The sequence below is a fragment of the Acanthisitta chloris genome, unplaced genomic scaffold, assembly GCF_000695815.1.
Source record: "Acanthisitta chloris isolate BGI_N310 unplaced genomic scaffold, ASM69581v1 scaffold9528, whole genome shotgun sequence".
In the NCBI taxonomy this organism is placed as follows: domain Eukaryota; kingdom Metazoa; phylum Chordata; class Aves; order Passeriformes; family Acanthisittidae; genus Acanthisitta; species Acanthisitta chloris.
The window spans coordinates 9,552-35,415 of record NW_008686493.1 but is presented as its reverse complement, the minus strand read 5'-3'; the positions used below and the strand labels follow the sequence as shown (position 1 = coordinate 35,415).

Sequence of the window (25,864 nt, the reverse complement as noted above, 5' to 3'; positions counted from 1 at the left end):
TCAGGGGTGAAGTGACCTCTGCTCTAAGGCTCCTTTGGGTGCCACATCCAGGCCAAGCTCCTCTGTGTCCCTGGTGAGGTCTATAAACACCTGAAACGTGATGCAGCAGAAACAACCCCATTAGTGGCAAGGACTGACAGTATTTGCACTGATCCAGAGGTTAGTTCTTCCTTTTATACAGGCACTTTCTGCCCTGGAACTCCTACACCAACATACCTGCTGCAAAGTGCTCAGTGACAAGCTATACTCCTCAAGCCTGAAATTCTGTTTAGCTGTGGAAGGATAGAGAAGGAATCCTTAAAAACTTAATCCATATAAAGAATCTGAAATCAATCTCCTTAATAAATTGTTTCCTTTTTTACCTGCTTCTAGCTTGGAGAAAGAGCAGGACAGAGGTAGAGCATCTGCCATGGGTATCTTATAGATGAGCAAAGAAGAAGTCCTGAAAAGGTAATAAAGAAAGGAATTCAGCATTTTGTGACTCAGCACAGAGGTTTGGGGTGCTGGCAGGGTTACTGTGCTCCCAGGGAACTCAGTAAGGTCAGAAGGAGCAGAGGGCCAGGCTGGAGTGCAGTCACCTTTGTTGACAAGCTGCATGGGGGAACAGCTTCAGCATTTCAGCATGGACAGCATCACTCTGCCCCACGTCGGCCACTTTGACTTCTAGGTTGTAACTTGTGCCAAACTTACTTTTCAGATCCTCAAGAGAGCCTATGTACCTGCAGAGGAGGGAAAACATTGCTCAGACCATCCTAAGAAGCAAGAAAAGCAGTGGCTGGGGATGAGCAGCAGATGTACATCCTCAGCTGTTTGTACTGTGCTGCTGAAACAAGGGACATCCTCACAAAACTGGTTGGTACACACTTGGGAAAATCCAAAACAGTGTTTTCTATTAGATTAGGGAAAAAAAACCCAAACCAAAGCCAGCAAATCCCCAGACTAAACACCAAGTGTCACCCTGGTGAGAGCTGTGCTCACCGTAGCCTCCCCGAGACCAGGATGGCCACACGGTCACACATTGTCACCATCTCCTCCAGGCAGTGGCTGCTGAGGATGGCTGATCTCTCCTGGCTTTTCATGATGTTCTGAATCACTTTCCTGAGAAGAGAAAGATCACAGTTACTTCCTAGGAATAACCAAGGAAAACCTCCTGGTTTATGTCCCCCCGCAAAAAGCAACTGAAATGATAAAATTATTCAAAAGAGGATGACTGTTTAAAAGCCTTTGGTTTTCTTGCTTAAAGATGATGTGGGTGCCAATGTTATGTTGCAATTTGTCATGTCAGAATCCCTCCAAATTTTACACTTGTGGTGTAAACTGTTGATGAGAAGCTAAAGCAAACGCTAGGGATGAACGACTAAAGGAAGAACTACCTATAATTTTTTCTCTTGCTCTGAAGACAACAGGAATTTGTGTCTTTTATACCAAATTACTGGGTTCAGCTGGTGTCTACTGAGATTTTTTTGGGAGTGTATTGCCATTAATGTTCCACCTGATGGTAAGAAAGGTCTTACTGCCAGTTGAGTGTTTACCATGCAGTGCCCCATTCCTTGGGCATGAGGAAAAAGGGAAAATACAGATGTACTCTGCCCCCAAGCAGAACCTTTTTGGCTGCCCAAGGGTTATTACAACAGGGAGGGTAAGACTTAACCTATTAAATCTGTTACAGACCTCTCAGCTGTGCTACAACAGGGCTGTGCTCACCACATGCAGCGCTGCCCTCTCGGGTCCATCCCCACCGACAGCTCATCCCAGAGCATCACTGTTGGGTCTCCCAGGATGCTCAGAGCAAAACATAGCTGAAATGGGAATGACACGAGGCCAGATCAGGTCAGGTCTGCTTTACTTTACCTGCAAATCTGCTGAGTTGTCCTCCTACATCTTAATCCCTGTGGATCTTTCCAAAGCTGAAGCTCTGGATTCCAAAATGCAGGAGGAACAGGGACTCATAAAACCTATTTCAGATGTTCTCAGTAAACATTTTAATCTCTCCAAATCAGCTCTCCCCCAGCCCCCCAAGCCTGCCAAAGATGTGAAGGTGGTTTTCCATCCCTTTTACTGGAGATGCACACAGTGGGACATGAAGAGGTGATTACCTTGTAAATCCAATGTGTGGTTAGCATTTTTTAACCACACAGTGTGGGACAGTGGGGAGAAAGGGAAGGGGATTAGCCAGGCTGGATCCAAAAGCATGATGAAATAAATGTCAGGAACCCACCCTGCTGAAGGTTTTCTGTGCACCATGTCCCAGCAAGAGTGAGCAAGGTTTGCTCAAGTAGCAAAGGCAAATCTAAAACATACCTTTCTGGCTTCTCCAGCTGCTAATCTCCTAGCTGGGGTTTTGAAATGTTTCAGGAGATCCAAGGCCTTTGCCATGCTGTGGAGAAGGGAAAATACTGAAATGACCATCTCAGTGTGCAAACACTGTGCTCAGGGGTACTGAGGAACCAGACACTAACACACTGGTTTTGGCTGATACACATCACCTTGGGTTACTTGGTGGTTTTATTCTTAACTTGGAGGGTAAAGTAAGGAATTTTTGCAGAAATTCAGGATGAATTTCACACAGCTAATGAGGGGAGTTACTCATGTAACTGGCCATGAACTGGAGCAAGTTTAATTTTCTTGGTTTACTTGGTGGTTTTACTCCTCACTTGGAGGGTAAAGTAAGGAATTTTTGCAGAAATTCGGGATGAATTTCACACAGTTAATGAGAGGAGTTACTAGCCATGAACTGGAGCAGGTTGAATTTCCTTTCTGAACTTGCCCAGATAAACTTGGGCTAAAATCTTCATTGATAAGGGACTGAGAAGTATAAAGTAGCAGATCTCATCAGGACATCCCATTTCCCCAAGGTAAAGAGGCACTGAAGGTGCTGTCTCTTAATCACACTAGACAGGTTTGTAAGGAAAACCTTTCCTGGCTCTATAGAATCCTGGAAGGCTGAAAGGGATCTGAAGGGGGAGAAGAACCAAAAGCTGAGATCATTTGGCTTCTTACCAGCTGATGGTGAGAGCTGCATCTTCTTTCTTCATCCCTCTCACAGCAGCATATGTCTCCAGATGCTGCAGCACTGTCAGGTCTGGCCAGAGCAGCTTCTGCTGGGGACAACAACCCAGGCAGCCTGGGCTGCCCTGCCCTGGGGACAGAGTGACTGCATCGTGGCCTCTGAGCAGCACCTGCACAAACACACACACCTCTGTAGCTCTGGGGTGTTAGAGCCACAGAATGGGTTGGGTTGGAAGGGACCTTAAAGCTCTTCTCATTCCACCCAACAGCAGGGACACCTTCCACCAGACCAGGTTGCTCCAAGCCCTGTCCAACCTGGCCAAGGCAAGCAGTAGACACTCTGAGTGGTCCCTGTGTGGCTGCTCAGAAAGCTTCATGAACAGGTTAATCCTTCTCCATCTACCTTTTCACTAGCATAAAACTTTGGGTAATAGTACCAACATTTCCCCTCTTTCCTAGTCATACTTTTCTATTTCCAACCTTCAGTCCCAAATCTGTAACAGCAATGGCATTTGGCCTCCTCCAGCACATGTCATTAATCATCCTGCACATAATTTGCTGATGGATTGTTACTGGCCCAACCCTGTCCACATTCATTTTTAACTTCCTGGTTTTGCAAGGCTGTTTATGGAGAGTGTTAGTTTGGGTTGATTTAGACGCCAACATTTCTTCCAGGGCTTGTGAAATTTCCCCAGGGGTGTTCAATGCCCACCAAAGATTTCCTGTAGCTCAAACCCTTAAATCTGTAACATCAGCTTGGATGAAAACTAGAATGTGCTTGGAGGAAACCAACACTTTGCTCTCACCTCCTGAAAATATCCAGGGAAGATAAATTGTACATACATGTCCACAAATTCCCTGAGTGAAGGGCTGGGTTTGCCTTATCACATCCTTAATTTATAAAGGCATCAAGGTCATCTCTCCAGCTGCTCCAAAGGAACCACCTACCTCCCCAGCAGTCAGGGTTAAGTGTCCAGAGATCATGTTTAGGGTTGTGGTTTTTCCAGCTCCGTTGGGTCCTAAGAGACCTAATATTTCTCCTGGAACAAATATGCAAGAACTGTTAGTAATAATTGTTGTTAAGTAAGACCTTCTTCCCTGTTTGCTTGGCAATATCTAAAGGAACAGGAAGAGAAAGGATTGTTCATTAAGTGATCCCCATAAATTAAAACAGGAGGAGTTCAGGGTGTTGGGGCTGGTTACCCACAGGAAAATTCTAACAGAAATATTGTCTCCAAATGTGACTTTCACTTTAGGTTTTAGTCATTTGTAGGGAGTGTAGCAAAATCCTTGAACCTTTTTTAACACTGAAAGAGAGATTTTGGACAGCGAGTTTCTTCTTTTTCTTGCAGATGGAAGTGACTTTCTTGACTTCATATTCCTTGCGCAAACTGTTGACGACGACAACCAACTCCTGGGGAAAAGATGAAGAGGAAAATAAATCCTCTCCTCCTATCCCATGAGACAACTGATCTGTTCTTACCGTTAAGTATGACTCTTTGAAGAGGAAATTTCTTAATCAAAAATCCAGGAAACAGAATAACAGAAAAAAAAAAAAAACAAAACAAAGAAGAAGCAGAACGAGAATAAAAATATAGTGTCAGCAAAACTCCTTCTGGTGCCAGGGGAGATCAAATCATAAGTGCATGAGCTAAGAAAATAGAGACAGATTGAAGATGGAGAAACAAAAAGGAAAACGTGGAAGACTTGGATTCACCTCATCCTGCTGCATAGAGGCCATGGCACTCCTCACCCTCTCTCTCTCTGCATGGACTTCTGGGGGCTCCTCTCCAGGGTAGTCCTTGTTCTGGCAGGTGACCACTCTCCTCTGCTGGATCCTATGAGTGGAGGAGCAGAGCTGGTGTCACTGAGAGTCACTTCCAAAAAGGCATTGGTTTCCAAGTTTGTTTCCAGGGCAGTGCCAACACAGCACTCTGCAAAATCTGCGTCCACTCAAGGACCTCATAGAATATCCTGAGTTAGAAGAGACTCACAAGGATTGCTGAGCTGTTCCCCAGGCAGTGTTTGCTGAAATATTTATGCATGGGGGACAAACTAAACCCCACTGGCATCCATAAGGAAATAAAGGCCAAGTTTTCCTTCTCCTCCATCTGCTTCCCTGCTCCACACATGCCAATGATCTGCTCAAGGAGAATTAAAATACACCCAAGTAGGTTCCCAAAGCTGTTTGGGCACCTAAGTCCCAGCTGAGTCACAGCTGTTAATGGTTGATAATTCAATACTTTTTACAAATCTCCCACATGGCTTAGGTTCTCAGTCACTTGCTGTTGGTGACAGGCAAGGAGAGAAGGTAGCAGATGACTCCAACCTGATGACACTTGAGGGGAAGTTCTCCATCCTACCAGGAGCAATATTGACCCATTTGAAAAGGAGCTAAAATGTTGGGGTTTGATTTGTAACTGCAATTTAGTCATCTGCAGTGAGATGCCCTGAAGCCTCAGCTAGGAAGTTTAATAGAAAAAAAAAATCTTAAATCACCATTTCAATTCTCTCAAGGACATTTTAGTCCTATTGACCTTCGATTGCAACACACTGGGTGGGAATTTGCTTCCAGACACACTCAGGGAAACTCCAGTAAGTCTGAAACTGTAATGACCCAAAGGAATAACAAATCTCTCCCCTTGTTCTTAGTTTCTTCCCCTCCAGATAACCTGGTTAAAAGTAAAAATAGGAGCTTTATCCACACTTTGCAACATGTTTTGAAGTTCACTCCTCCTTCCTCCTGCTGTCAGGGGTGGGCCAGGAGGGTCCTGCCTGGCTGTGCAGCTCACCCTGGGATAACTGTGGCTCACAAGGAGCCCCTGGGACACACCTGAAGATAGGATCAAGTCTTGCAACTGGTTCTCCATATCTCATCTCCAAACAGCGCAGGAGGAAAGCAAAAATCACACAGTGGACGTAGGGCTGAAAGGCACAAGTTAATGAGGTTTGCATGGAGACAAGGTAACCATGCACTGAATTAATTTTAATTAGAAGAAGATGCAGGAACCTATCGAATTCATTTCAGCTATGGGAAAGGTCTAACAGGGGAAGAAGTTAAACTGATGCTTTGCATACATTTCCATCTGATATGCAGATCTTCTGCCAAAGCCTTGACTTCCTACTGCAGCTTTAGCCCAGATAATCTGCATCCCAACACATCCTACAGGATCAGAGGTCACACCATTCTTTTGTAGAAGCAGCATTAGACTGATTGATTGATTACTAATATCTCTGCCTTATACATGAGCTCCACTTCATCTCCCCCACCCCTGTCCCATCTTTCCACATATGCTACAGCATCCAGGGGCCACAGGAGGCACAAGCCCATGACCACTTGGATGTACCTCCCCTGCCAACACTGAATGTGGAACTCTGACCACCTAACCCATGCTTTATTCATGGGGAGAGTTATACAAGCCCAGTGCAAATGCATTGAAGCAGAACAGTCATCCTTTCCAAAGCAACCATCTTCCAACTGCTCCTTACTGCAAACACAGACATGTAGATGTGTTCCCACGTATGAAAATAATGTCCATTGTAAAAAAAGAAGAAATCCTACAAGAAAAGAACATCAGTGAATGAAGGAAATTCCTTAGCACTGTCTCTCTCAGTGCAGGGTCACAGCAAGTGTGGGAGGCAGGGATGCTTAGCTTTTCTTAAGGATGGGATAGAGGAGCTTTGATCTGCACTTTTTGGGGGGTTCATAATAGCTTCCTTGGCTACAATTCAGTCAGTTTAGATCAACCTTTTCTGTCACCTCTTCTCCCCAGTTCTTTTACCTTCTGCCAGCTCTTTTCCCTCCTGGTCTTCCCACTCCACCACATTCCCCTGACATGCTATCCTGGCTGCCAAAATACAGCCACTGTAACAGCTCTTCATAACTAAACCCAAAAATATCCCTATCAAACAAAGGATTAACAAGTCAAATCTTGGCCCCTTCTCTCACTCCCCAGCCTGGACCTTTTCTTCTCCTGCTGTCTTTTCTCACTCTCTCTTTTGGACATTTGGCACTTTGGGATAGGGAATTTGGAAAGTGCCTCTTGCTTTGCCAGTTTGCACCATTGGGACCATGACTGAATTTAGTAGGATGTGTTTTGCTTACTGCTCCAGAGCTCATCAGCCAGGCCAGCAGTGGAAACATGGGAAACAAAATACAGGAGGTGTAGTAAAATGCCACATGATAGTCACTGAAATTATAGACAATGTAATCCATCTGGAATAAAGCAGAAAATGTGTTTCCAGTATCAGTGTATTGCTGTTAAAACCAGGCTATTTGTCACTGATCTATGTTATTCTGCTGAATATCTGGAAATTTGAAATGAAGCCTCCAGTGGCAAGATGCAAAAGTGAAATATTTCAGAGTGGAGATGATCTTCACTTACCAGAATGAACATTAAAGACCAAATGTAGCGATTGCTTCGTCCCGTGCGGAATTTGAAGGCAATTAAATAGACAAGGAGGACAAGAGATGCTCCATAACCAATGACGCAAATGATCTAGAGAGAGAGAGAGAGAGTCTGAGGTCAGTGTCAAGGAGGTGCACGTGGATGTATGAAAACCTGCCCAGTCCATTTTGACTAAAACATTTAAAACAAGAATCTCCCTGCGAAACGAGGAGATTTGTCTCTGTTCGTTTCCCCCCACGCAAAGGGCTCACCATGAGCAGAATGGTGCTGGCTGTCAAGGGCCAGGTGAATCTGAAGAGCACCAAGATCCCAAACATGAGGCTTATCAGGGTCCAGAAGAAAGGGATGTCCACCAGTGCCTGCCCACACCAGTATGCCGAGGGGAAGAGCCCCGCGAGCCGCAGCTGAGTGCGAGCCTGGAGCTGCCAAAGCAAGTGGGCAAAGAATCCAAACCATCATTCATGCTCCTCCTCCTCCCTCTTTCTTACCCTCCCTCCTCTCTTCCCTGACTGAGCCTTCCTCTCCTTTCCAAGTACTTGCAATTCTTAATTCTACTAATGTGTAAAACCACATCATTCCTGAAAGCAAAAAGAAATCATTCTGATCTCCATTATCAACACCCAAATTGTTCCGAGCCTTTGATCAGTCCTTGAGGTACAGAAAAATGCACTTTGGCACAACATTGTGCTTGTGTGACTGGATTTCTTCTAACATCCTGCCTAGAAATCAGAGACAGAGAATGATTTGGGTTGGAAAGGACCTTAAAGCTCATCACATTCCACTCCCTGTCATGGGCAGGGACACCTCCCACCAGCCCAGGTTGCTCCAAGCTCCATCCAACCTGGCCTGGAACACTCCCAGGGATGGAGCAGCCACAGCTTCTCTGGGCAACCTGTGCCAGTGCCTCAGCACCAGTACATAACTAGTCTCCAGAGACAATACTTTTGCATTCACTTCTTATCTAAAACCACCCACAGTGTGTGACCTTTACCTTGTAATCCTCCATGCTGCTCGCTGCAAAGAGAGGAGGCAAACCAGCAGCCAAAATCAGCAGGTAGCTGAGACAGTTGAAAAAAATATAGCTCTTTATAGAGATGCTTTGTGTCTGTGGAGAGAAATTCAGAGTCATCCAGAATGGGAATATCTGGTCAGCTCAATGCTTGTAGGATGGTTGAACATGTAAGGGAGCAAGAACACTAGTGGTAAGTCATTTGTGTTTAAGAACAGAAAACAAGGCCATAAAAAAAAGGCATTTTAGAATTTGCAGCAACTATTTGGATTGCTGTAAATGGTTGAGGACAGAGACCAAGTGTTTGATGGTGATTCTTGCAAAATGGATGCTGGAAGAAGGTGAGGTTTGCAAGTATCATTTGTAATACAACCATAGTTATCATGATAAAGTGGTCTGGGTTGGAAAGGACCTTAAAGATCATCTTGGTCCAACACCCTGCCATGGGCAGGGACACCACCTTCCACTGGATCAGGTTGCTCCAAGATCTATCCAACCTGGGGTTGAACAGGGACTAGCCATCCACAACTTCTCGGGGCAAGCTGTGCCAGTGCCTCACCACCCTCACAGGGAGGAATTTCTTCCTGATATCTGATCCAAACCTACTCTCTGTCAGTGTGAAGCCATTGCCCCTTGTCCTGTCACTTCAGACTCTTGTAAACAGCCTCTCTTCATCTTTCTGTTAGGCTCCCCTTAAGAGTCTGGAAGGGCACAATTAGGTCACCCTGACCCCTTCTCTTTTCCAGGCTGAACCATCCCAATTCTCCATACATGACACAAATTTAAAAAAAATCTTACAGAATTGAAACCTTCCAGAGCTCTCAAACACAAGAAAAGAAATGGCCACTAAATAGGACCAGTACTGACTGCTAAGAGATGCTCCAGAAACCAACCAGTCAGACCACTGACCCCAACCCTTGGAACTTGCTCACCCAACCAGGTTTCCAACCCATCCAATCCTTCTTGCCTCAAGGTGGCTATTTCAATTCCTTTCCCCCAAGAAAGGCAGGACACTCACTCTGTGGAAGAGTTCACTCCAGACACGGATGCGCTTGGTGGAGTTGAAGAGCCTTAGGAAGGTGTTGCTGAGGATGTTCATGAGCACAGGGAAACAGCTGATAGGTTCTGGGCTACACATGACCGTGAACTGGTAGCTCTGAAGACATAAGATCAAAAGTTGTTACGTTCATGCCCATGAGAGGTGTGAGCAGCACTCCCAGTATCATTGAATGTCTCAGAAATAGTGTGTGGATTTCTCTTTTCCCCATTTCAATACATTTCAGAAAATCCTGTTGATGTACAGGATGAAAGAAGGGGAAAATCTCCCTCACCTTGCCTTCCAGGGAGACTTTTATAGCTCCATTATGATGTAGAAGGCTTGTGATGTTTTTCTCAAGGCTTATCTCTGGGGTTATGCCTTGAATCTTCAAAGCAGCAATGAAATCCTCAATTTCTGCTCCTGAAATCAAGAGAAGAATCAGAGTAATTATAGGGGTTTTTTTTTTGCTTTCAATATAAACAGTTTCAATATAAACAAGTTCCTACTTGCAAAGAAGAGTTGTACTAAAAAAACCTAAACATTGAGATCCTAAGCATATTTCCTATATTCCTTAGACATCTCCTATATTTTTTCTATTTTAATTCAATTGGTCAAACACGATATTTCCATACTTAGTCTTTTAATGGCTTTTTTCCTTAGCTTTTTTTATTGCTTTTTTACAAAACAGTTGCCTGGTTCATTACTCTTTCACATATCATCTACTCAGTTCTCATCACTAAAACTGGATTTGTTTTTGCTCAAAAGAAAACACTTCCCAAAGCCACAAAGATATAAAGAAATGTACAGACAGAGTGAGGTAATATTGTTCTGGCAACTTAATAAGGTCCAGATTGGTGCAGAAATTGTCTTTCTTCACCTGTGTCGTTGAGGATGAGGAGGTTTGTTGACCTATTTGTCCTTTTCCTGTTAGTGGGAAGAAAATAAGGACTGGCCGAAAATTCCCAGCTGATGGAGCTGTGCCACAGTTGAAGCATAATGAACATCATCAGCACGAGAATGACAAAGGCTCCAAGTAACAGCAATCTAGATGGAAAAACAAACCCTGAATGAATCCAGGGGAACTCCACCTTTAACTAATTGTGTGATTTTTTTTGGGGAAATTTAAAACTTTAGCAATTCCGAGCTTTACCAGTAAGTTCACAGTTCCCTTATTACTGCACTTTTAAACCATTTCCACCTAATTCTCTGCTTCCAAACATCTCCACCAATATTTAAGCCTTCTCAGTCAATCAAGGGAAGGATCAGATCCTTTGGACAGCATTAAGCCAGCAGAGGAGGCAGGAGCTCCTGTACTTACATGGACCTGAGCATCTTTCCTTCGTGCTTTAGTTTTAAGAGCCGAACTCTCATCACAGCACACACTTGCTGCCTCCAGAGCTTCATCCCACTCATTGCCATGATTCCCTGCTTGGAAAACACTGGGAGGCTTTGGTAACACTCCTCAAGGTCTCTGTCTCCTGTGTGTTCAGCATGAGAAATGCCATTAGCCACAAAGAGCCTTCGAAGGACACATTTTAATCACAATCGATCAACAGGGATCTTCCATTCTGAACACAGGAATGCTTTCAGGTTTTTAGCCAGAAAAGAAACAAGGGCAGAGAAAAAGGGCCATAATTTATCCAGAATATCTTTTACATCAGTGAATTCAGAGTGGCTGAACCTGTGCTTATATGGCCTTGTGAAATGGTTTATCTCTTCCCACCTCCTGATCTGGGCATATTCCCTCCAAAGTAAATACCCTTCCAACATCAGCCTTCAATTCTTGTGATTTAAAAGCCTATGGAGAAGTCAAGACTGAATCATTCAGATTTCTCTGAGAAGATATTCTTCACTAAAGGAAAGTGGGATACAACTGCCACACTAGACCTCTCAAAACTGGCATTTAACAGAAATTCATTAGTTATTCAGTTAAAACACATATCATAGAATCATGGAATTTTTGGGGTTGGAATGGACCTTATAGACCATTTAGTCCCAACCCCTGCCCTGGGCAGGGACACCTCTCACCAGAGCAGGTTGCTCAAGGCTTTATCCAACCTGGCTGTGAACACTGCCAGGGTTGGGGCAGCCACAGCCTCCCTGGGCAACCTGTGGCATATCTGTATAACCTTAATCATAGAACATTTGCAAATTTCAGCCAATGCTTTACCTTCTTGATCCTTGGCTTCCTCACCCTCCAGCTTCAGGAAAACATCTTCCAGGGTTGTCCTGGTAACCTCATATTTAACAACCCCCTGCAACAGGTTGTTCTCGAGGTGGCTGAACAGATCTGCATGACAGAAAGCACCAGACTCAGCCCAACCACCAACCTAGTGCTGAGCACCAACTCACACTGGTATGATTAATGTTAGACATTTCAGTATTCACATCACTCATCTCCATAACTTAAAAGCCACCACAAAATTACTGTGTTCTTTAGAGGTAGGAGGGAAATTAGGGGGAAAGGAGTGGGAAATTCAGAGTTCTTGATGAACATGGGCCATTCTGAAAACAAAGGAGACTCATGATTTTAGTTTGTAGATTAGTTTGGTGGATTTTTTTTTTTGTTAATTTGCATTATTAATATTAGCATGTGCTTTGGAGGCTTTCTCTAACTGATGCTTATGCAGCTTCCTAATCCCATTTAGCATGGGCAGGGAATAGAGTTATTCCCTCCACAGCAACCTTGCTTTCTACTTTTTCCACCACTTGGTTTCACTTTGAAAGAGTAGCATAGCAACAGGTTTTCTTACCTGGGAAGCTATCAGTGTTTTCCAGAGGCAGCATATAACACAGCTCATCCCTTGTGTGTCCTTTGAGCACAGCATCAGGGATGTACTGCCTGACCAGGGATGAGATACTCTCTGGATCACACAGGTTGTTTATTTGCATCCTGTTTGTATTGAAAAACAATTGCTACAATATTAAATGAGGAAAACACATGTGCATCAGCTGCTTAAAAATCCTAAACCAGTGGTTGTTCTTCAGTCCATAGGGAAACCTCCAAAACTGGGCAGCAGTTCAGTGGGAATTTTTACAGCCATCTGCAGTGCCCCTGGTTTTGTCATGCATGCAAGAAATAGTTGAGGTTAAAAACAATGAGTCTGGCCAGGACTGCTAAACCAGGAACACAGAAATTAGAATCCTAAGAAAAACAACTTCACATTAGAGCCATTGTAGGTCACTTTGGCACCACAGATCGCTTCTCTCTGCTCCCCTCTCAGCTGTGAAGGAGGTTGCAAAGTCATTTTAGCTACATGCTCAGAGCTTTCAGGATTGGGTTCCAAAGAAAAGCAGCTTGTTGTCCAGAGCAGGATATTTTTGGCAGCCTCAAAATTCTTCTAAAATGAATTGTCAAGATTTCTGTTCCTCTGTCTGCAGGAAAATACTCACGAGGACTAGAAGCTTTTCACAAAGAGAGTGATGTCCAAAAGGATTTACCTTAAGTGGTAGCCAAGTCCCCATTTTCTCTTCAAGTACAGAGATGAGCCAACAGTCCTTAATGTGCCATTTGAGAGGAAAGCTTTCCGATCTGAGGAGGCACAAAGACAAGGGATTTAGGGGGATTACCAGAGTGCAGCACACTGACCTCACTCTGCTCCTTCTGAACTCTACAGACACTGTAATAAGAAATTGAGAGGAGCAAAACCAGCTAGTGCTGAAGGTCTTTTTTCTCTTTAAACCACTGCCTTTCTCCTAAGCATCAAGGTTAATCTTTCAATTATATGTTCTCATGGAGGATTTCCCACACTGCACAGGAACAATCAGGAAATAGGAAAGATGTTAATTCAATAATAGCACTAATGTCTGTGGGTGCTGCTGGTGACATCTCCAGTTAACATGGAATTGCTTTATCCTGAAGAGCATGAGCAAGGTCTTGGAGGGACATGCCAGTTCAGTTGGGTTGGTGGTTGCTATCAAACCAAACATGTCCAGTGACACAGATTGCATCATGGTGTGGGTTCTGCAGTGGAAAACCCTCACTTGCAAAGCCACAGTGAAAATCTGGGCTCACCAGCATGAGCATCAGCCTCCTCCATGGACTGGGTGGTGAAGAGGGTCACGCGTCCAGCCTGGCGTTCCTTCAGAAGGCTCCACACGTGGTGCCTGGAGCAGGGATCCAACCCAGCTGTTGGCTCATCCAAGAGCAACACCTGGCAAAGACAAAGGAGATCAGACTTCCCCATGTCCAAGCCATGCTTGCATGTCTCAGTTCCCTGTTTACATCATTTCATGCTTTTGGTGATCTCACTCTAAGAATAAAATGCATCCTCAAATATCAGCCAGTTAAATTGCTTTTTCTCCTAGTACAGTATTGCCACCCTTTCAACTACAAATATGGTTGTCATTGAAGTAGATCCCTCAATCCTTCCAGAAAATGAATTAGCAGGTTAAGGAGCCTGGGAATGCCAGAGGGAAAACACAACTGTCTCTGCCAAGTCATAATGCAAAGCTATGAGCTAAACCAGTACATGCTGTGTGTGCATAAATCTGTTCCTACCTGGGGATTTCCTAAGATTGCAATTCCAAGAGACAATTTTCTCTTCTGTCCCCCAGTCAGAGTATCAGCATAAACATTCTGAAGGTCAGTGAGGTCCAACATCACGAGAACTTTTTGCACCTTGGTAATACACAAAGACAAGAGTCACATTTCCAAAGTTCTGGTCACATTTTACTTCATAAATGGTATAGGACATTATAGCTTCAACATGAAAACTTCTTTGCTGTAAATGGTTTTGCTTAGAGCTAAGTACTGGAAATCTGAGCTCATGATATGAGGATAAGAAAGAATTAAAAAAGCACTTCACCTCTAAATTAGAATTGTTCTCATTTCCACAGAACAAGGTGCTGGTGATAACCTTTAATAAAGAAAGCCCAAAGTGCCCAAGAGGCCAGAAAAGAGAGGTCAGTGGCTGATAAGCACATACCAACCTCTTGCTCTACTTCCTTCCACTGAATCCCCTTGATGTGAGCAAAAGTTTTCAGGTTTTCCTTCACTGTTAAGGTTTCAAAGTGCAAATTAAGCTGGGGGCAAACCCCAACCATTGCCTGAACTCTTTCCATATCCCATACTTCAGAAACGTTGTAGTTGTACAGCATTGCAGAACCTGCACATGGGGATGAATGGAACAAATTTCATCCTCTACAGTATCAGCCAGTTAAAAGGGGAAAGCAGAAGGTTTGTGTTTCACACCTTGGACATTAATTCCAGCATTGGGGATGTTCATAGAATCATAGAATTTTAGGGGTTGGGATGGAGCTTAAAGATCATCTAGTGCCAACCTCCTGCCCTGGGCAGGGACACCTCCCACCAGAGCAGGTTGCTCAAGGCTTTATCCAACCTGGAATGAAACACTTCCAGGGTTGGGGAATCCAATACTTCCCTGGGCAACCTGGGCCAGTGTCTCACCACAATGTTGATGCTGTTTCTCAAGTGTTCAGAAAAAAAAAAAAAAAAAGGCAAAATCTCTCCCCCCCTTAAGAATGAAAACATATTTCCTGTAGGTACACAGCTCCTGGGAAACATCTCCATCCAGATGGAGAACTGACCACCACTCATGAGCATATCCATGAGGGATGCATTGTCCCTGGAGCTCGTGTTGAAGGAGAAATCTGCACTGACAACTAACCAGCATGAAAGATTGAGGGAAAACTTGGAGGTTTATTTACATATTTCCCATTTAGACTTGAAAAAACAAGTTTCTCCTCTTCAGCTTTTAGTTCTCTCATCTTACCTGCTGAAGGTTTGGAAAATCCACTGAGCACATTTAAGAGAGCAGTTTTCCCAGCTCCACTGTGGCCAAGTAATGCAGTGATCTGACCTTCATATATGTTTAAGGACAAACCTAGAAGAGAAGTAGGACAATATCAGGATGGAAGTTTGTGAGAAGTAGACTTGTACCACGAGTGACAGGAGTGACAGTTTTTTTGCAGCTGAGAGGACAAACCACAGATCCCAAAGGATAGATTGGATCTTGAGAAGTTAGGACTAAGCTTAGTAAGGAACTTGTGGTCATGTCTTGATTGAATTGAGGGAACAAGTGCATTAACTTCAATATTTAAAGAATTTTGACTTCAGTTCTCTATGATATTCATAACCTTTTATTCAATGTGGCTCAAGAGTGTCCACAGGAAGAGCAGAGCCCATAGCTTTCCCAATATTTGAGATTTCAAGGTTTATTTCAAAGCAGCCAGACTTTGTTACTTCATTTTCTTCTTAAAACAAACTTATTTTGCATTTTTGTGGGTTCTTCAGGTTGTTCAGGGATTTTTTTTTTCACTCAATATAGAACTTTGAGTCCATATTGATATTTTTCATACTTTCATATTTCTCATTCTTGAGCTTTTCACTTCAGTTCCTGTTAAACAAAGGCATTTAACAAATAACCCAGAACTTTGCTATGACTGTGTCAACTATTTGCACTGGCAAGTGCTTGGAGAACACAGAGACAGGGACCAAAACCTTCAAGTTTTGTTTGCCCCAAACAGTTCACTTATTGAAGGGAGGTTTGAGAAGGGATTTTTAGAGTGGTTCATCACTGCAAACCCCACAGCTTTTAAGAAAACTTCTGCTGTGGCAATAAATAATAAACAGTGATTTTCCTGGAGGGAACAGGGAGATAACCACCTGGTAGAAATTAGGCAGCAGAAATAACCATTGCACAATGTACTGGAATAGTACTGGAGGCAGAATTCAGTACATCCAGTACAATTTAAACCAGTTTGGGTTTTTTATCTAGTGGAAAAAAAATGAATAAAAGAATTAGAAAACCTTTTCCTACCCCTTAAAGCTTCGACACTCTTGTCCTTCTTCTTGTAGGTTTTCTTAATATTGTTTAGTCTAAAAGAAAGGTAAGAAAGTCATTACTCTTGGATCTCACATTTCCTCTGCCTCAAAACAACCTTTGAAAACTATTGGAAGATTATTACCTAACCTCCTCCTCAAATTACACCTGCTCATTCTGAAGAAATTGCTTTATGTAATGCATTTCTTGGATCTTTAAAGCAGAATTAGACACTGCATTTTTCTAAGAGATGTTTCAAAGGTTTCAAAGCCAAATTTGCTCCACACTTAGTGAATGAAGCAGGAGGCCTTAGGGAATGAGATTATGCATAATTAAAGAACTAAAAGTGATGGCCTAGCTGTTATTTTAGTGGATTTATGTTTGCTTGCTGGTAACAAACAATGGGCAACACCAGTAACGACCCAAACTAGACTTGTAAGGATTGACATAACAGCAAATTGTGCAGTACACTCCATCAACAATGTGCTGGGAGATGATGAAGAGGAACAAACTCACTGCTGCTGCTCTGGAAAGAAGCAGCAGGTCAGTTCCTGGCACAGAGGATGCACCATGCCCAATAAATGTTCAAATCCAGCTTTGGAGCAGAATGAAACACTGAAGGAACCTTCCCTTTCACGTTTGCCATTAACCTCATCTATTTATATTACGTGACTCGGTCTGATGTTCACCAGTGCAACTCAACTAAGCTCTAGAGTCAAGCAGTACATGTAGAGCTCTATTTTTTCCATGCCTGCAGGTGTCCTTACCTGATTGCTTCCTTCCCTTCAAAGCCTGGAGGCATTGGCTCGGTGTTGCTGCTGAGCACAGGGTCATGGTTTCTCTCACTGCCTCCTTGCACCCCCACGTGCCCATTCCTGGGCTTCATCCAGTAGGATGGTCTCAGGAAGAAGGTAGGAGGGTATGGTATTCCATATTTTCCTAATTCAGAGACAAAGGAGGTGAAATATCAACCCCAAACCTGCCAATTCTGCTCAATGCCCTATCCAGCCTTGGCTTCCTCATTGCTGCAGGATGGAAACTTCCAGCAGAGTAAAAGAATTGATATATATTGCCATTTAAGTTGTCCATTCATTCACATCTGTAAATGCAGGTGGGGAATAATCACAGCAAAGACACCACTGACAACCATTTTGGTCCAAATAAATCAGGTCAAGTCCTATAACATCCTACCAAACCCAGTAGTCAGGGCTGTTGGAGCAGGAACTCAGTGTTTCACAGCAAGGCTTAACCTCCTTTCTGAAGACTTTTTGAGGCAGGGCCAAAGGAGGTAGCTACATGCACCCAGATTCTGGGCAAGCAGGATTCTTCCCAATCATTTCTATCCTGAGAAATACAGTAAATCCCATTTTCATCCCCTGATGTAGCATGTCAAGGCTATTGTCAACGTGTCATTGCTGTTAAGATTCCCTTCCACAATCTGACCAGCTCACTACCAGGACACCTTTTTTTTTGTTGCTCCATGTGGATTAGTTTTCTCTCATCTCACCACTGCTCTGACAACTTCCCCCCTATGAGATGAGAGGATTATAAACAGAAAGAAACAAGGAAGTTTGTATTCTTCCCCTCACATTTCCACTTACCAGGCAAAACCTTGTCGAAGTAGATAGCCAGCAGGAAATACAGGACACTGTCAAGGCTCAGGATGAGGTATAGATTATAGAAAGGGTACAATTCTGGGGTAGAGGCTGGTCCATATTTTTCTAATTTTACCACCTAGGGGGAAGAAAAAAACAAAAAAAAGCCCAAGTCAGATGCAACACTTCCTTCAGACAGAAAAGCGACGTGCAAGTTGCTGCTGTGTCATCACAAACACTTGTCCTGAAAACCACGTCCACTCATGACCATGATGCTGTTCCCAGAGAGACAAAGGCTTTGTTATGACCACAAGCACCAGAAATGCTTCAGTAAGCTGAACTCAAAATCCTGCAGAAGTTGCCACACCAGTGCAATGCACGTGGTGTTTGCTAAGGCAACACTTCCAGACCTCCCAGTTCTCTGCAGCTCTTGGTACCCACCAGACACATCTCACTGCTGCAATCACTTCCCAGAGATGGAATATATTGTATATACAGAGCTAGTAGAATTCAGGATGCAGTTGACTGTCCAATCATCTTCATTATGAATTAGCATAAATTTTTGGAGTCAAGTTTTCTTCTTACAAAGCCTCTGGAGCAGAAGGGTGTGAGTCTAGGGGTTGCTGTGGCAAAGCAGATTGTGGATGGTGCTGTTATGTGATAGAATTCTGCAGCAGGAGTGGGGAGGGCTAAGCTTTTATCCTGCTGTGCTGGGTTGGGCTGAAGTAGAATTAACTTTCTTCACAGTGGCTAATATGGGGCTATGTTTGGGCTTCAGCCCAAACCAGCACACGTGCACTGGTTTTATCTTGGACATACCGTAGCTAGACCAGCTGTGAAGGCAAAAGGGCTGAAGATATTCAAAATCCATTCTGAAGAAGGTGGAAGTTTCTCAAACAGTGTCAAAAACCCCAATGATCCAAAGAGGATGTGAAGGACAAACCCCACGAAACTGGCAATATTTGGCTGGTTTACCAATAAGCTGAGCATGAAAGTGAAGTGAATCTGCAGCACAGAAAAGCAGTAGTTAGCAGGATGTATTTCTGCTGGCAATAAAAAAAAAAAAGAAACCACATGAAAATAGGAACTCAATCAGAGTTGAGTTTCAGTTGTCCCCAGCAGATGTGCATGGAACATCACAACGTTTGTGTCCTTTAGCAGAGAGCTCTGAGACTTAGGGTGGGTTGAAAGGGGCAGCTCAGTCCCAGCCTGGTCTGAACATCTCTCTTTATTCTATTTTCAAGTCAGAATCTCTCAAAATATGACAAAAGTTTATATTAACCTCTAAATGATAACAATAAATCCCAGTAGTGAAGATGTTGTGACTTCCTCACATAATACCCATCCCTAGAGTACTCCACATTTTTGGACTTTCAGCTACTTGAACTAGGAAATGGAAAAAAACCCCCAAGGTGCAGCACTGAAGGATACAAAAGCAGACTTACAGATGCTATGCCATAAAAGAAATAAAGAAAATATAGCTCAGAAAAGCTGCATTGACGGAAGACTTCACTCAAGGTGACCAGTGTCAGCAGAGCAGCTGCTACTGAGATGTACACGATGTACAACAAGCTCCAGGAGAACCTACAAAGGAAGACATAGTTATTTTGGTCCCTGAACATGACACCACTTGCCATGACACAGTCAACACAAGGCACTCTTTAATGAAAATATTTCATCATTCCAAATATACACTGATGGTTTCCAGACTGGAAAGATGCAAATATCACAGGAACACAGGATGGGTAAGGTTGGAAGGGAACACAGAGGGTCACCTGGTCCCACCTTCTTCAAACCCTCTGCCATGGGCAGGAACATCTTCCACTAGCCCAGTGTCCAACTTGGCCTTGAACACTTCAAGGATGGGGCAACCACAGCTCCTCTGGGCAACCTGTGCCAGTGTCTCATCACCCTCACAGGGAAGAAGTTCTTCCTAATATCTAATCTAAACCTACTCTCTGTCAATTTGAACCCATTATTCTTTGTCTCATCACCACAGTTCCTGATGAAGAATCCCTCTGCAGCTTCCTTGTAGCCCCTTCAGATCCTGGAAAGTTTCTACAAGGTCTCCACACAGATTTCTCTTCTCCAGGCTGAACAGTCCCAACTCCCTCAGCCTGTCTGTATAGGAGAGATGCTCCACTTCTCAGCTTTGCTTTGTGGCCTCCTCTGGACTTGCTCCAGCAGTTCCATGTCCTTACATTGGGAGCACCAGAACTGTACACAGCACTAGTACATTACAGATGAAAGCAGCAAAGTTTCTGCTTCAACAACCTGCAAAATGTGGCTTCAGTGAGCAATGGTTAGGCCATTGTAAGTGTCTGCTCTGGGGTCTGGGGGATTGCTGCTCCTCACTGTATGGTGGTACCTGACCCATGTCCATCCTGAGAGCTAGTGCACATCCTAGGCACATTAGATAATGTAATCCTTCTGATTCCACAGTTAATTTCTGTAAGACTTACCAGAAGGCAATATCTTGCAAACCCATTGCTCTCATTAATACTTTGAGCCTCTTCTTCTCCCTTAGAACTTTGACTGACACAAAGTACATAAATGGGGAGTAGCAGACTACAACACAAATAATGAACCAAGTGTAATCCAGTTTAAACACAGGTGTCATCATGGGGGACCTCAGTTGGACTCCAGTAATTGTCTGCATCTCTTTCCAGACAGAATGGTTGGTTTCCATCTAAAGAAAAGAAAACAGCCATTGATTTCATTTCTGTAATGAAACAGCCAAATCAGAACAAACAGGTTTCTATAAGCATTAAAACTGGTCATTTGACAATAATGTTATGGTTGTGAGTGACAAATCACCTCAGTATTTAGTATCTATATTGCCTTGCAACAAGCACTGCCACTGCCTTGAGCCACGAGGATGACCTGTCATCCTTTTCAATTTTGAATCACACTATGTGTTTAAGAAGTTAATGATCACAGAAAATCATAGAAACACAGACTCCCAGAGTGGTTTGGGTTGGAAGGACCTTAAAGATCATCTAGTTCCACCCTCTATCATAGGCAGGGACACCTTCCACTAGACCAAGTTGCTCCAAGCCCCATCCAACCTGGCCTGGAACACTTCCAGGGATGGGAAAATCAACTGGTTTGGTGGTGGATTTTGTTATTTGGGGTTTTGTTTTGTTTTGGGTTTTGAACTTTACAGATAACTCTGCAAAGGACAGAAAACATCTTCTCCATCATGATCACACTTACTTCTATGAGTGCTGCATCAATGCTGGACTGCAGGGAGAGGAAACCCCCAAACCAGTAAAAAGGAGTTTTGCAGTAACTTGATGTATAATCCCAGCAGGATTCTGAGCAGGGGGAAGAAAAGAAAAGAATTTCATCAATACATTTCCATATATATGTGTATATAAAACTGATGCATAACATGTGGGGTTGAAAATGTCTTTTACCCAAGTGTCAGGAAATCAAGATTTAGTTTTCCTTTGCCTTTTATGATTGAATATATTAAATCTATGTCTGTGCACTATAGGTTAGAAGCACATTATTGCACACACAATGCTCCTTTTCCTCTGCAAGGAAGTGGAGAAGGACTCTTCATCAGGAACTGGAGTGATAGGACAAGGGGAAATGGGTTCAAACTGTCAGAGAGTAGGTTTAGATTTGATATTAGGAAGAAATTCTCCCCAGGGAGATGTTAGAAAGAACTTCTTCTCTGTGAGGGTGGGGAGGAACTGGCACGGGTAGAGAAGCTGCATCCCTGGGAGTGTTCCAGGCCAGGTTGGATGGGGCTTGGAGCAACCTGGGCTAATGGAAAGTGTCCCTGCCCAGGACAGGGGGTGGAACTGGATGAGCTTTGAGGTCCCTCCCAACCCAAACTATTCTGTGATTCTACAACTGTGGATAATGTTTGTGTTCTTAAAACTATTTTTTTCCTGACATTTTTTTCCTTTTACATAAACAAACCCTTAAACTTCCACTACTGTCTTTCTTGAGCCATTTAGCACATAGAGCCTCCATCCCCTGGGAGTTCCATGGCAGCACAGACATCCAGGGAAACATTTTCTAATGTAAAATCAAATTCTGTGCTTTCATTGATTTTGTTACCAAGGTGTTCAAAGACATCATCTGGCAACACCATTCTGTTCGGTTGAAATCTGATGCTGTAGGACAAATCCTCCTTGAAAACAACACCAACAGCTTCTTTCTTCTCAGCTGCTTCATCTTCTACTTTTTCCTCATTTTCCATCTCTTCTATTATTACACCTGTCATTCACATAAATGAATAATAATTAAAAATCCCAAAGAGTAAACCCACCACAGCTGACAATCTGATCAGTCAGGGAATGACATGAAAATGGACATCACTACAATTTCTACTGGCCAAAGGCTTTTCTCCCCAAAACCACCACAAGGACTGGGTCAGGGCTGGTGAGGGTCAATAAGGCTCAGTGCTGGTCCTGCCCCTGGGACACAACAGCCCATGAAACTCCAGGTTGGGGGAGGAGTGGGGACAGAGCTGTTGGTCCCAAAGGACTTGGCAGTGCTGGTGGCACAGCTCAGGGGTTGGAGAGAGGTGTGGGATGTGTGTCCTGCCATGGCTGCAGGGAGAGGACTAGAGGGAATGGCCTTGAGCTGAGCCAGGGCAGAGTCAGATGAAATGTCAGGAAAAATGTTTTCCCTCTTAGGGTGTTCAGGCACTGGAATATTGCCCAGGGAGGTGGTGGAATCACCATTCTAGGAAGTGTTTAAGAGGTATCTGGATCTGGCACTGAATGGTTTGAGGTTTTGGGGTTCCAGCAGTGACAGGTGAATGGTTGGACTTGATGATCTTAGAGGTCTCCTCCAACCCTGATGATTCTAGGGCCAGATCAGACATCTCAGCTGCCCCAAGGATTTAAGAGCAGCATTACCTGCCATGGCTGAAGCTGAGGCCACTTTGCTCATGATGTGCCTGGTGGTGCTGGTGCCAGGTGTGTACACCAGTGGCACTCCCGTGGCGTTGTAGGCTGGGTCATCCAACTGGCCCAGGAACTTGTAAGGGAATTCTCGCGTCGAGTAGTGAATTATGTTATCTCCTAATTGTTGGAGGACGAAGAGGAAAACTGCCAATGAAATCCATTCCTAGATGAAAGGAAGGAAGGAAATGCAGAGTTGAGTAGCAGCCCAAGGGCTTGATCCTAGGGGAAATGTCTTCTCATCCAGCTCTGCCCTGGCTGCACAGTCCCACTCCTCTTTTTTTTTTTTTTTTCTGTCCATAAGGGAGAGCTGTTTCCCAGGTGTGATGATTTTAAAAATCTGAGGACTGTTTCAAGTGAAAAAAACATGTTTTCTTAGTACTGGAGCAAGTGAGATCTGCTGAGAATTCTACACCCGCGATCATGAATTGGACATTGTGTTCCTCTGGACAGTGCAGGATGGGATCAACAACCAAAAGCAACAAACCAGCTTTGTCACAAGGCTGTGTTATGCCAGAGTACTGCAGTGACACAGGAAGAAGAGTAACAGCTGACATATCCCAGGGAACCACATTACCAGCTGAGGCTTCTCATATCCCCTTGCATAAAAACAATGCAACGTAAAAATACTTCGTAGTGGAAATCCTAATTTCCCTTTGGAAAAACCAACACTTGCCTGAAAACTTTCTGTCTTCATCCTCCACACCAGAAGAATATTTTTCCATAGGAGAGCACTGGTTTGCTGAAATATTTTTGAGGCTTGCTTGGATATCCTCTGCATTTTCCCAGCTAGGAGGAGAAAGAAATTGATGTCATTTAGAATAAAACAAATCAATGGAAATTAATATATTTTCTTGGGTAAGCAGCAGTTCAGAGGAACCCAATAAGATGCCAAAGGTTGAGAACTTGTCACCATTTTACAATTTGGCCAACCAAGGTGAAGTTCAAAGGAAATAGTCCAAGATCAGGCAAGGGACATTTTGATGGGGAATATTTCTTTCTGTTCCAACTTCAATCCAAGCAGCAAACACCCTGGGCAAGCACAGGAGCAAGCTCAGAGTGATGGATTTCACTCCATTCCCAGGAGGAGAGCAGGGGAGGGAACCTCCCAGTACTTTTTTTTGTATTTGAATCCTTTCAAACAGCTGAAAACCCAAATCAAAGCAACTTCAAATGCACAGTCCTCTTTTCCCCTCAGACATCATTTTCTGATTTCACAGATTGGGCAGCTGGAGTTAATAAAAGGTTCCACTCCTCTGCTCCCTTCACTGCTTGTTTTGCTGGAAGCATTAAATATTTGTGTAGTCCATGGGCAATGGATGCAGAATCTTTGTTTACTCTCTGTTAGCACAAGGTTTATCTCCTGGTGTTCTGCTTTCCCTGCCTGGAGCTCTCTCTCCTGCTTCCCAACCACAGCCTGCAGCAAAACTTAAAGGCAAATAGGAAAGGATTTCTAGGAAGTGTTATTTTTTTATTCCCAGGTCTGGATTTCAGTCCATGTGAACTGAAAGCAGCAGTTCAGCCCAGGATGTTTGGGTAGTAAACAAAGGTTCACAGTATTTTTAATGATGGAGCAAATCTAAAGCTTTATAGAAAACTTCAACTAAGTTTCTACCAGTTTGAAGCTTATTTTTGCCCATGGAGCAAGAAGCAAATACTGTTGGGAGCCAAACATGAAGCCAGGAATTCCAACAAGTGATGCTGCCTAGAAAAGCTCTATGAACAACATTGGGAATATTAGTATTGTTAACTTAAAATTAAATATTTAATTAATCTATTATATAATTATCAAAAGGACACAAAATACAAGCAGGAGAGACATCTCTCCAAGACCTAATCAGCCACAATTCAGATTGAGAAGAGAAAAAATACCATCAGGACTTTATCTGGAGGCAATAGTGGCTGAGGAGCTTTAAGCCAGTTAAGAGCATCCCTTGTAAAACCTGATGTCTCTGGAAGTGTTTCCATCCCCAGGGCTCAGTAAATGCACCCAAACTTCTTTCTCTCCAGGAACACACTCCCCAGGCACTGCAATAACCTCTACTGGATCTTGTGTGGAGCTCTGCTCTACCAAAGGAAGGCAAGTTCCATATAACAAATTAATTTATTTGCCATCTCAGGGATTTCTTATTTGGCCCTTCTTTATTTTTGCCTTCTTTTTTTCCTCTAAAAAATGAACTTATTGTCATCTAGTTGAAGATGTCCCTGCTCATTGCAGGGGGGATTGGACTAAATTACTTTTACATGTCCCTTCCAACCTAAAACATTCTAGGAGTCTGTGATTCTAACTCCTAAACTCAAGCTGCTGTTCTGGAGCACTGGCAAAGCCTCTTGGTGCTGGCTGTGAAGGAATCCTGTGCTTCCCAGAGGATCCACTGGCTTTCCAAGGATTAATCCCTGCACCTGGGGAGTGCAGAGCTGAACATGCCTTTTCCATACCCTCCTGCTTGCTGGTGATTGCAGCTTTTTTGTGCTTGCACCTGCCCCCTGATAAATTCCAGACACATTGGCACTGACTCTAACACACAAACTTTGAAAGAGGCTGGTTTTCCTACTCTCAGCTGGAAAAGAACAGCACTAAGCCTGCCCTTTAGCAAAGTTCAGCAGTTTTGCTTGTACAGGGAAGTGAAATTTGGTGGTTTGTGTTTTTAGATGCCTTTAGTGGTGACAGCAAAGCAGAGAGTGGAGGGAGAAAGCAGCAGCTGGAGGGACTTGGCACTCAACCTGCAGCTAAAGTACATCCACAGCAAGAATCTGAATCCACACACAGAAAAGCTGAATGTTTAACAGGCAAAGGGACACAAATATTTTGATGTGAAGCTTGCATTTTGTCAGAGAACAGAACTGGAAGGTGCAGATCTTCTGCAGTCAGCGTAATAATGCATAAAGGCAATCAGCAAAAATTAATCATCAAATTCAACTGTCCATGGGGAGGATTGGTCTAGTTCTATTTCTAAAGAGAGAAAGAGGAAACTCCTTACCTGATAATGTGTTTTCCATCAAGACTAGGTCTCCAGCTCTGAGATGTCCAAGCTCCTGGTCCTTTTGCAGCTCTGGAGAGGGCTCAGTGCCAGAGCCCAACCCTATGGCCAT

At 43.6% G+C, this 25,864-nt stretch overlaps 1 protein-coding gene across 1 annotated transcript; it reads right to left on the bottom strand.

Moving 5' to 3' along the window:
* LOC103807435 (ATP-binding cassette sub-family A member 8-B-like) lies at positions 1–25,864 on the bottom strand. Its single transcript, XM_009080161.1, has 37 exons — positions 25,753–25,864; positions 23,448–23,560; positions 22,727–22,937; positions 21,921–22,079; positions 21,063–21,163; positions 20,309–20,535; positions 19,292–19,430; positions 18,666–18,851; positions 17,853–17,985; positions 17,019–17,190; positions 16,249–16,307; positions 15,202–15,312; positions 14,399–14,574; positions 13,968–14,087; positions 13,482–13,620; positions 12,908–12,998; positions 12,220–12,359; positions 11,637–11,756; positions 10,785–10,944; positions 10,344–10,510; positions 9,759–9,886; positions 9,446–9,583; positions 8,404–8,523; positions 7,670–7,834; positions 7,395–7,508; positions 5,843–5,934; positions 4,727–4,847; positions 4,306–4,423; positions 3,958–4,049; positions 3,001–3,179; positions 2,302–2,377; positions 1,705–1,799; positions 979–1,098; positions 579–719; positions 363–442; positions 217–272; positions 1–90 (listed from the first exon to the last, which is right to left on the bottom strand). The coding sequence occupies exons 1-37, from the start codon at positions 25,862–25,864 to the stop codon at positions 1–3; spliced, it is 4,761 nt and encodes a 1,586-aa protein (XP_009078409.1).